General features: G+C 33.3%; 1 protein-coding gene across 1 annotated transcript; it reads left to right on the top strand.

Annotated features, from left to right (window-relative positions):
* Positions 1-572: 572 nt before the first annotated feature.
* Positions 573-7,529, top strand: LOC126837317 (cryptochrome-1-like). Its single transcript, XM_050571176.1, has 10 exons — positions 573-640; positions 931-1,092; positions 3,107-3,279; positions 3,365-3,526; positions 3,616-3,723; positions 4,639-4,883; positions 5,205-5,478; positions 6,181-6,428; positions 6,503-6,659; positions 7,259-7,529. Exons 2-10 carry the CDS (start codon positions 969-971, stop codon positions 7,418-7,420), a joined length of 1,653 nt encoding a protein of 550 aa, XP_050427133.1. The 5' UTR covers positions 573-640; positions 931-968; the 3' UTR covers positions 7,421-7,529.
* Positions 7,530-12,041: the final 4,512 nt, after the last annotated feature.

Here is a 12,041-nt window from a genome sequence, read left to right as displayed (position 1 = left end):
TGTCTACCGCGCATAATGCGTTTTACTCGTTCTAAGCTTTTTAAAATTAACACCTATACCGAACATCTTAATAAACTGAGCATATAACTTCCTCCAAGGCTTCGAAATTCAATTAATTACACCGCCGGTCCGTATTGGGGTCTACCTTTGGTGAAGGAGGGAGGAATCCTTTATTGTCCGGGCTTTGATGAATTTTCGACTAAACGCCATCATAGTAGGTACATTACATAATATATGATGGTATTATGTAAAGTTCAACCGAAAATTTTGCACCCCACGCCTTAGTGATGCTGTAGGTAATTCACTCGTCCCACACTTGAGTGAGTGTGTAAATTGTTCGAACGGGCAAACTCAATAATTAATTACATAATCATAATACAATAACTACACGTGATCCAACGGTCTCCCACTCTCATCCCTCGGGACGCGCGACACATTGTTTACCGCGTGTCCTTATCCAATATTCTCTCCTCCGCCTCCGCACCATTGCTCTGGAACTTCCACCCGGTCGGTCTGCCGTTTTTTTCTATTTAAATGCCTTACCGGCGGCCGTGCAATCTCATTAGTGGAAACCGTGTTCTTGTCGCCGGTAGTTCCACGAGCATACCCGTTTGTGCTTGTCCATAATCCACGTATCCGGGTAAGTATTTTGTTTTTCGTCGCATCCCCACATCAAATAGTGTGCACCGGGAAAACTTGTACATCATTATATTTTAATACACGGGGACACGATAACTGGGGACTGTTGCTTACACAATGTCAGCCCAACTACTTATTAAGCCGTTATATTTTACACCGTGCATAATAATATTTTGATCGTGTCTCCGACGATCAGTGTAGACCCCAAATGTAGGTAGTTATTCCTGGAGCACACTAAGATGTCATGCTAAGCACGTCGTGGAAATTGACCGTTGTTGGCGTATATTTCAGTTAACGTCTTGCCGAGTACCAATAACACGTGTTTAAACATGTCGGTCGGCGTGCACTGGTATAGGCATGGGTTGCGGCTACACGATAACCCGGCTTTGGCAGAAGCGGCAAAAAGGAGCAGAAAGCTCATCATTGTTTTCATATTCGACATCATAAACGAAGGTGAAACTTCATAATATTAAAAACGTATATTAGACACAGACGTTAACATCAAGAGTCAACCGAATGTACTTGAACGTTAAGTGACAACAAATAATCACCATTTGATTTGGCGTTTAACTTTATATAGTAACATAGTGAATGTACGTTGAAATTAAAACAATTTAAAAATCAAGTAATTCGAGTTGGTAAACATTTGGGAACAGTTTTGACACCTTTTTTTTTATTTGCGATTTCTTATTTTAACATCTTGTACCCGTTATTAATTGCACTTAAACTTGTACTATTATGTTTTTTATTTATCATACAAGTTGATAAAGTCCACTAAACTATTTAAGATCAAGAAAAATTGTAACCCAGTTATTATTTTCTTTGTCCCCAAGCATTGTATGTATATTTTAATTGTATTGAACTTCCTAAGTGTTGTACAATTTACACAATTTTTAGATATTTATCAAAATTAAAAATTGTTGCTGAAAAACAATATAGTAAAAAGTCAAAAATGAATAAAAAAAAATCTATCGAATAGAGAATTTTCGAATTTTAAAGATTTCTCGTTCAGTATTGTTTTTTCTTTGTATTATAATAAAAATAATATCTTCCAATATACTGAATATCTGCATTAAGGGGGCTCCATACAGACCATTTTTAAGGAGTTTTGTATAGGCAATATTTAAGAAAAAATTGGCTTAAATCAATTTCGATCATGTCAATAAATTTACCGGTTAATTTGTATAAGCTTCAAGGTATTATTTTTATTTTAAATCATTTTGTGTGTGAGTAAAAGCCATTTTAGTCAAAATAACGTACATTTTTCGCTCCATCGCACAGGTTCAAACAGTGATCCGATAAGTAATATGAAAACAGATTTGAATTCGTCATAAAATTTACTTGAGATCGGTCGACGTACTTTTTTGATATCTTATTCCTACTATGTATAAAACACGTTTGAACATTTTATAAAATTTCAACATTTTAAAATAAAATTTAGAAAGGGTTAAAATTAAAAATTGAAAAAAGTACCTCGACCGATCCTAAGTAAACTTCATGACAAATTCAAATCTGTTTTTAGATTGCTTATCGAATCACTGGTTAGGCCTGTACAATGAAATGAAAATGATGTGTTTTGACTGAAAAAATGGTCTGTATGGAGCACCCTTCATTTGGATAATATATTATTATAGGTACTAGTATGAAAAATAATACAAAACCAAACACTAATAATTATGTTATAATTTAAAACCAATTTTTCTTTTATTGATCATTGCAAATTTATCTATAACATCATCTTGTTGATGATATATTATAAGATGGATGCTTCGCAAAGTTTGCAAAGCCGGTTAGTTGATTTTGACCCATTTTCGTTCTCAGGAATTTCTCTTACCTGTTTAACAATATAATAAAAAGTTGCAAATTTGACTATTTATTATAATTGAGGTCATACGATAAGACTGATATAAAGAGATTAATTATATTTTATAGTAAAGGAGATCTTAGATGACAAATTTAGAGTAACAAAGGTGAAGTAGTAGAAAGAACAGCAAAGTTATAAGTTAATTTAAAGCTGATTATCCAAGCTCAACTTTAAACATTGAATACACAAGGCCTAATTTTAATTCGGACATTTGTTATGAGATGTTATATATATTCCAGTTACTCAAGAAAGTAATATCTATATCGTTTTATAGGGTTGACAAAAAAAAACCGAGCTAAACTTACTCTATGTTTTAAATACCCCTGGCTGTTTTTTCAGGTAAAATCCCACTGAACTTTAAAACCATATCTTTGGTACTTTTATTATTTTTCGGTAACCCTTTATAATTAATATTGCATAAAAATTATTATTATTATTATTACAAGTACACAACATTTATGTTGTGTTACTTTTGTGTTACAGTTTTGTGATTTATCACAAAACTGTAAGTCACTTTTTAGTAAAAAAAATTATTAAAATCCATTTTGAAAAAAAATTGATTGGGTTCTTGGTATTTTTTTTATATTTTTTTCCAATTACTAGATCCCGAGCTAACCGGATACAACCGCATGCGTTTCTTACTGGAAAGTCTGAGAGATTTAGATGAAAATTTAAAATCGCACGGCGGACGTTTGTACGTTTTGCAAGGTAATGCCCTGGCGATTTTCAAAAAAATACAACAACAGGTCGGTCTGGACTGGATAGCTTTCGAACAGGTAAACAAATCGATTAAAACAATTAACACCTATTATTTTACACGCGTCCGTTCCGCCTGGTCGTAATATAATAATTTATTATTAGGACTGCGAACCCATTTGGAAGAGTCGAGACGAATCGGTCAAAGCGTTTTGCGAGGAGAACAATATCGAATGGATCGAAAAGGTTTCGCACACGTTATGGGACCCGAAGCTGATTATCGAAAGAAACGGAGGCACTCCACCATTGACTTTTGAAAGTTTTCAAGTGTGTGGCGCATAGTAGTTTTGAAAGTTCTTCGATTAAACTGGCAATCGGCTAATGTTTTTTTTTTTTTTTTTTTTTTTATCTTCTAGACTGTTGTTAGCAAAATCGGTCAACCCCCGTTACCCGTGCCCGACGTCGATTGGTCATCGGTAATTTTCCAGCCACTCCCGTTGGACATACTAGACGAATTCAACAAGGTTGGTCGGTTCGCTTTTTTAGAAAATAATTTAACCAAATTCGACCAGTTATTTCGTACGAGGCAACTGAACTCAATACGTCACGGAATGCCCTAAAAAATAAACAGGGAGTCGCACAAAGATTTGACAAACAAAATAACTTTTTTTAAGAATTTGTTTTAAATCCACAAGTGGTTGATGACCATTAAAAATGTTCAACAAATTGTTCTTAATAAAATGGCGATTATAGCGAAAATGTGTATAAATTAACTTGAAAAAAAAAATCTTAAAAATATGCACTAGAACAAAAGTTATTTCATTTGTCGAATCTTTGTGGGACACCTTGTATGTCAGGACTATATGGCTATAGCCATGTTCACTACAATTTATGGAAAATAAAAACGCTACTTTACTTTTGCACGATAAAATATAAAATATATTAAAACGTTATCTCCAAAATTCAAATTGGCCAACTTCAGTGGTGATAACACAGCTATATAGGCAATGCGCGTACCTTATACAAGGTGATCATTTTATCGTGAACCACTCAATATCCCATGAGATTTAATAAGAAACACACTCCACCTTCCTGCTGCCCTAAAACTGAAACTTTAAAAATAGTTATCCAAAACTGGTTAGCGACCAGTCAAAATGTTCAGTACATTATTCTCAATTTAAAAAGTTAATCAAAATTAAACGTTAACGTTTATGTTTCAAAAGTTGCTATCAAAAAAACTAAGTCGGGAGGGGGGGGGGAACTTACGAAATTCTGAAAAGTTGAAACCACGTTGTATAAAAATATTATGGAAAAAAAAATTGAATTTCTAATTTAACCCTATGAGGTATTGAGTGGTTCTCGATAAAATGATCACACTCTGTAATGAGTTAAGCGGTTTAAGCCAACTAAAACGAGCCAATGTTCCTTTTTTTCCGCAGGAACTAAAAGATCTAACGCCGGAGTACTTTAGTATACATCCGGAAATCCCGGAGGTGCTTAATCCGCATAACCGTTGGTACGGCGGTGAAACTAAGGCTTTAGAGCAACTGCAGAACCGTTTGGAAGTCGAAGCCAATTCGTTCATCCAGGGGTTTTACTTGCCGAACCAAATTGTTCCCGAAATGTTGGTACCGCCGTCCAGCATGAGCGCCGCTTTGCGCTTGGGATGTGTCTCGATCAGAAAGTAAGGTCCAAAAAAAAAAGAAGAAACGGTCAACCGTCTTTTGGAACAAAACGGCTCAACCACCCCATGCCCGAATTTCACTTTTTTTTTTATCAATCAATTTGTTTTTCAATACTGAATAAGATTGTGCAAAAAAAAATTGCGGAAACGCTTAGTTTTAAAGTCACAGCTGCTTGTACTTGAAATATGCAAATTTCTAGTAGCTATAACTTTGGGATATTTTGCACCATCGTTTTCAGCATTGAAAAAAAAACTTGAAACTCGGGCGTGGGGTGGTAAAGTCGTATTAAACGAACCCGTCATATTATTATCGACCGGCAGATTCTATTGGGACCTGTCCAAGCTGTTCACGCAGTCGTACGAAACAAACTTGCTGCCCCAATACAGCGCCACCAGCCAGCTGCTCTGGAGGGATTACTTCTACGTGATGTCAGTGAACAACGAAAATTTCAACAAGGTAAAAGAAAATCCGGCTTGTATAGCCATAAAGTGGAATGACTTGGACCAGGGTCACAACCGAAAGCTTTTGGATTGCTGGAAAAACGGTAAAACTGGATATCCGTTTATCGACGCCGGGATGAGACAGTTGAAGCAGGTATTTTGCAACACTTGATTACATTTTTAAATTTAACACTCGAAAATCCGTTAAAACTGGCTGTCGCGCAATTGGGATAAAAAAATAATCGTGGAGATGGGTGGGAGGAGAAGCCGGGAAGGCTTGGACACCGAAGAATATTATTAAGCCCCAGAATGTAAAAACAACTGTGGGGTTGTAATTTCAAAACATTTCACACACAAGCTCCTACTAACGTTTGCACATTTTATTAGGGCAAATAAAGAACGATATTAGGATCAACTTTCTAACTCTTATAGTTTAAGAGAAAATTGAAAAAGCGTTATATAATTTTTATATTACAGACAATTAATAATTCCAATTATTATTAGTGTGTAGCATTTTGTTTTTTTTTCTATTCACAACACCATCTTAATGTTCTCAACATCAAATTTTTATTCATTTCAATTACCATATACTTACTTGATTTTTTTGAAAATCAAAAAAGTAAAAATAATATTTCATACTAATAAAACATTTATTTGACGGTCGTCTTTTTACGGGTATATAATATATAAATGCATCCACTTGTCTTTTTTTATTCTTAAAACTATACCATATTGGACATGTGGTAAAAACTCCAGACGAATAAATAAGGAAACAGTGTGTCAGGCCAACGGAAACGAGTGGCGCACGGCACATGGCGTTGAATAATACTTTGGAATTTATGAAATTTCAATTTAGGAAGGATGGATTCATCACGCGATGAGGAACGCGGTGGCGTGTTTTCTGACTCGAGGAGATCTCTGGATAAGTTGGACCGAAGGGTTGAAACACTTTTTGAAGTATTTACTGGACGGCGATTGGGCGGTTTGTTCTGGAAATTGGATTTGGGTTTCCAGTTCGACGTTTGAACAGCTGTTGGACTGTCCTATGTCCGTGTGCCCTGTCAACAATGGTATGCGATTGGACCCGTCGGGCGAGTACATAAGGTACATAACATTAAGATAAAAACGGTGTTCGCATTATTACAATAAATAAACATCGAGTTATGTTTGTTCGCAAGGCAATACGTTCCCGAGCTGAGAGAATTACCCAGCCGTTATTTGTTTGAACCGTGGAAGTGTCCCAAAGAAATCCAAGAACAAATCGGTTGCGTTATTGGCCAACATTATCCGGAACGTTGCGTCGACCATCCAAAAGCGTCGAGCCAAAACAGAAAGGTGAATGAAAATTATTTAAAAAATTTTTATAGCATTAACTCTTAACGCTTCGAGAGGGCGATGACGGGTTTTAGTAGATTTTTTTATCTTATTTCTAAACTTGAAGATGAGCGGAGTGACTAGGGAGGATAGAACAAAAAATTACTAAATAAAGGGGGAGTCAAAGAGTTGCATCAACTATGGGGAAAATGTGAGAGAATAGGTTGAGATGGTTTGGTCATGTTATGAGACGAAATAAAGCAGATATAGTGAAAATTGTTATGAAGATGAATGTAGAGGAGAAGAGAGGAAGACCGAAGAAAAGGCGGATTGATGGAATGGAGAGTGATATGAGAATAGCTAGGGGGTTTAAACGAGATGTAGGACTAGGGTGGCCGATCCCATTTTGTTGGGAGGGTAAGGCGAAGATAAAGAGGAAAAATAAGATTTCGAAACTTGATGTGGTGAGAACCAAAAGGTACAACAGATTTTTGTACCTTTTACAGTAGAGCCAAATAAAAACTGTTCTCATGGGTGGCTTTTAATTTCTAGCTTTAGCTGACTATCTTGTAAAAATGTTTTTCGAAAATTACGTCATGTTTTTTTGTCTCTGATTTTAGAAAATGCAAGAACTGAGAATTTCGTTGATGAACCAAGGCCCCGTGCCACACTGTCGGCCGGCTAACGCGGCTGAAGTGCAAAAGTTTATGTGCTGGAGCAACGATAGTATGCAAGAATTGATGGCAGACTTGCACAACGAGTACGTCGGCATGCTATATTAAGCCATAGTCTTATATTATCAGATATAATAATTTCAAGATATAAAAAGTATAACTACGTATCTCAATAGTAGTAATTATTTTAGTATTTTTGTGATCTTTCGACGGATAAATCAAACTAATCGCATTATGTAGTCAGTGTTAGTTCTTTTTTTTTTATCAAAAATTCCCAAGTTTTCGAGTGTTAGGTTTAACTTAATTTTTCATTACAAACCATATTATTATTAAAGGTTGAACGAATGAATTACACTACATCTACCCAGTGCAGTTATAAAAGCAACTACTTGTGAGTAAAATATAACATTTGCTATTATACACGGGTCTTATTAATTAAACCAATATATTAGGGACTAGCAAGGGCGCCCACCCCCCCATAAAAAATTCAAACATAAGAGTTACGCAGGCAACCCAATATTTTTAATGTAATTACTCGAAATTGATATTGTGGTTTTTTTTAATATTTTCAACTGTATACGTTAATGTTTAAGTTAAAAAATATATATATTATATTTATAAAACTTATTTATTTAAAAATAACCAAAATTGTCGCCTAAGAGTTGACAGCAAAATAATTGTAGGAGTTTATAATTGTGTGACTTAAAACAAAATATAATCATCTATCTACGACATTGTTGTATGATTATTTTTTACTTCCTTAAAGTGCAGTAAATTTAATGTAAACAATTTCATAATAGCAAAATGTTTTTTAATAATTATATTTTCATATAATTATACATATTTACGTATGTCACTTGTGGACAAGGACAACAACTGATTTAATTTTAAAACTATTGATATTATACAAATAATGAAAAGATTGATGTTTTTATGTGTATTTTATATTGCATGCATAAATGTATGACCAGAATTGATGATTTATTCGAATAATTTCTTTATCCGACCAAATCTATGGTGAAATTCCAATAAGAATATTTGAGTGATATGAAACTGTCAACTGATAACAATATAATACACGAAGTTTGTTTTTATAACTCAGCTGTAGTCTAAACTATACCTGCTATAGTATGGCTCTAAATTCTTATCTGTTATTATCCATTACTACAAACACATTAAACATTTTACCTAATCAAATTTAAACTATGAGCAAACAGGTAACAGGTGATAAACTTAAGCTACCAAATAATAAATAAACAAATTTACTAGAGTGCAGTTATCACAAAGTGTATAGAAATCATAAATCAATAAAAAATTAAATATATAAAAAAAACTGCAATAAATAAATAATACAAAATTAAACAATAGCCCCTTTGGCTCAATAAGTGAAATAAATATCAATTTGCCACTTTGGCACAAAAAATATTAGATTCCAATAATAATAACCAACCAATAAAAAACTCACAGAGTGTAAACTCTAGACAGAGATTGATTGTAAAACAAACATAACAACGACTTTCCAAACACTAATCTTACTATCTGCTTAAAAAAATATAATTTATAATACATTTAAAAGAAAAAAAACCCGGTGCAAAGTGGGGAAATGTTAAGTTCCCATTTTATTATACATTTACAAGAAACTTTTGTGTGCAAATGATTAAATGTTTTTTTGTATTTAATATTTGTAATTTCTACATTAACTGCATTTCATGAATATGACACTATAAAATGAATTGTTCGTTTATTCGAAGTGATTTTTATTCCATGCCTCTTAGGTGTGCAGTGCTCATTTTTTGGTAATTAAATTATTATTTAAGGGCCTAAAGAAAAACGGTTAGCTTTTGCATTTTTATAGCACTGAATTGTGGACTACAGTAAAAAAAAATGTATAATAGAGTCTATCATTTATTGTACAACTATAAATTATATAACTTTTTTATAAAAAAAATGTTGTTTCTATTACTCAATTGCTACAGAAGCGAGATAGTGACTTAGCCCATGGAGATTTGCTCATTAGTATTGTTTATACCTTGTAACCCACTTTATTATTACATAAAAAATATTGAAAACATATAAATTTACGGCTTCATGTCGATTCCGCTGTCACCGTGTCAATTAAAAATGCGTTTGAATTAATAAATAAACGGGACGTAGCGTATAAATCAAGAGACCGATGCGAACAATACAGGCATATACTCTTGAGGTGTTTTTAAATAAAAAAAATGAATTATTAAACATCTTATTACAATTTTTAACACTGTCGCGCGTCGTTTTACCGTGATAATGCATACGCAAACGTTGATTTCTACTAGTTACTATTTACTAGTTACTCTAGACCCAAACTGATTTTTATCACAATAAATATGTTGAAGAACATCTAGCGACAAAATAAAATGTACTACTTCACTAAAAGTATATTTTTTTGGCTTTTATAAAAGTAAACCCATATAAGTTACAATTGAATAAAATGGCGGAACCAAAATGGCCGCCTGAAATTTTTTTTTTTTGTAATCCCTCAAAACTCGTTACTTGGGGGTTTTCAGGGCCAGTAAGCACAAAAATGATACAAAAAAAAAATTGGATTTATATTTGGAGCCCTCTTGGGGGGTGCACTCATTAAAATTTGCAAAAAGCTCATTTAACGACCAGTCTAATATAGTCTAATATATACATATACATGCATATTTGTACATTAATGAAGTAAACATTAAACAACAATTCAACAGAAACTTATAAACTATAAATAAATAAATTATTAGTAATAAACGAATAAGTTTCTGTTAGAACACAAAACCAAATTAGAAGTAAAATAAATAATGTTTACAGAGTGGTAAAAACTTATGGTTTCTTACCTCAATAGAAGAATTTAAATTTTTAAGTCTTAATTAACAAAGAGAACATTTGTAAATAAAAAATGCTATTGGTATATCAGATTTTTTTTATTAATATATTCCAAAAATTATGGCAAATTATTTTAGTATACGTGTACATGTACATAGTTATAAAATGAAATGACACGTTGATATGTTTTGATATCAAGTTGTCAATATACATTTGTCTTAATCAAAAAGGCAGATATACACAATATTATGTTAATTAATCCAGCTAATAAATCAGTATTTCGTTGGTAGTACAATTTTAAATAACCCTTATTGCAACCTTATCCTCTTCGCCGTATGCGAAGCCCAAATTGTAGAACCAATTGTTTAAAATTTCGTCAACGTAACAATCGATTTCGTTTACTATATATTCCACAATAGTCATTTCCTGGGTTATAATCTGGTTTCTCTTTTTGGACATAAAATCTTCATACAAATTCGACCTAGTCCATTCTGTGAGTTTTGGAATATCGCAATGCTGGTAGGTATAGTTATACACGTTTTCCCTATATACATCCGACATATATTTGGTTATGGATTTTATTTCCAGATCGATCACGTTCACGTCGATAGCCTGTGCGGACAATTTTGATGACGTTTTCGGCCCTACAGTTGAAGTATACTGGGTCAATCTTTCGGTGGCGATCATTACACTATGCTTAAATTTTCGTTGAGGAACTAACGAAAACATAAAGAACAACGCGTCTTTCATGCATTTAAATCTCGATGACACGCTGTGGAGTTTGATCAGAAGCAAACGAAAACAATCGTAATACTTTTGTTGTGAGGGGTCGTCATATTTTTCGATTTGACAAACACATATAAAACGTTGAATGAGAGCCTTGTATGTATAAATAATCTCGCTGTACTTACACATGAGCAATATCCAGATCTCCTTGTATCTTTCTAGTACGTTGGATTCGTCGACCGGATTCCGGTTCGATGATATGGCTTCGAGTATTACTGACGTGGCATCTGAGATATCATTGTCATGTTTTAATCGAATTTTAACATTGTGCATGCCATCCCGCCATCCCGAATGACGCACTAACATGTTTAATATATTAGCTAGTTCCGATTTGTGTAATTGGTATATATCATCCGGCACAACGCTTGTAAAACCAAGTAAAGTAACCCAAACTAGTATTGAAAACAACGTTTGCAAATGCATTATCATAGCGACTAATAAACAAAACACGACAGCACGACAAAGTATTAAAAATTTTAATGAAATGTTAAATAATTACATTTTTATTTAAGCACACACCAAGAAAATTTGCCAATATTGTTCGATCTCTTGATTTATACGCTACGTCTCGCTTATTTATTAATTTAAACGAATTTTTAGTTGACACGGTGACAGCAGAATCGACATGAATCCGTAAATTTGTAGGGTTTTCATATTTTTGATGTATTAGTAAAGTGAGTTACAACGTGTGAACAATTTTAAAGAGCAAATATCCGTGGGCTAAGTCACTATCTCGCTTCTGTAATCATTTAGTAATAGATAGAACATACTAGTATTGTAACAACACAGAATTAAAATAAAAATAAATGAATAATGTTTACAAAGTGGTAACACCTTATAATAGTTTGATTTTTCCCTCAATAGAATAATTTTAATACTAGAGTCTTAAATGACAATGAGAATATTTATAAACAACAAACGCTAGTGGTGTATCATATTTTTTTTTTTAATATGAGAGTCTTATACTTATTAATAATCTCACCGTACTTACACTTGACCAAAGTTCAGATTTCCTTGTATCTTTCTAGGACGCTCAAAACTCGTTAATTGGGGGTTTTCATGGTCAGTAAGCACAAAAATGATACAAAATAAAAATTGGATT

The sequence above is a fragment of the Adelges cooleyi genome, unplaced genomic scaffold, assembly GCF_023614345.1.
Source record: "Adelges cooleyi isolate 19-005CV unplaced genomic scaffold, UGA_ACOO_1.1 ACOO_flye_CR_arks_rails_tigmint_CR_PRNA_248, whole genome shotgun sequence".
Classification (NCBI taxonomy): Eukaryota; Metazoa; Arthropoda; class Insecta; order Hemiptera; family Adelgidae; genus Adelges; species Adelges cooleyi.
The sequence above is the reverse complement of the archived record's forward strand: the minus strand, read 5'-3'. Positions and strand labels throughout refer to the sequence as shown.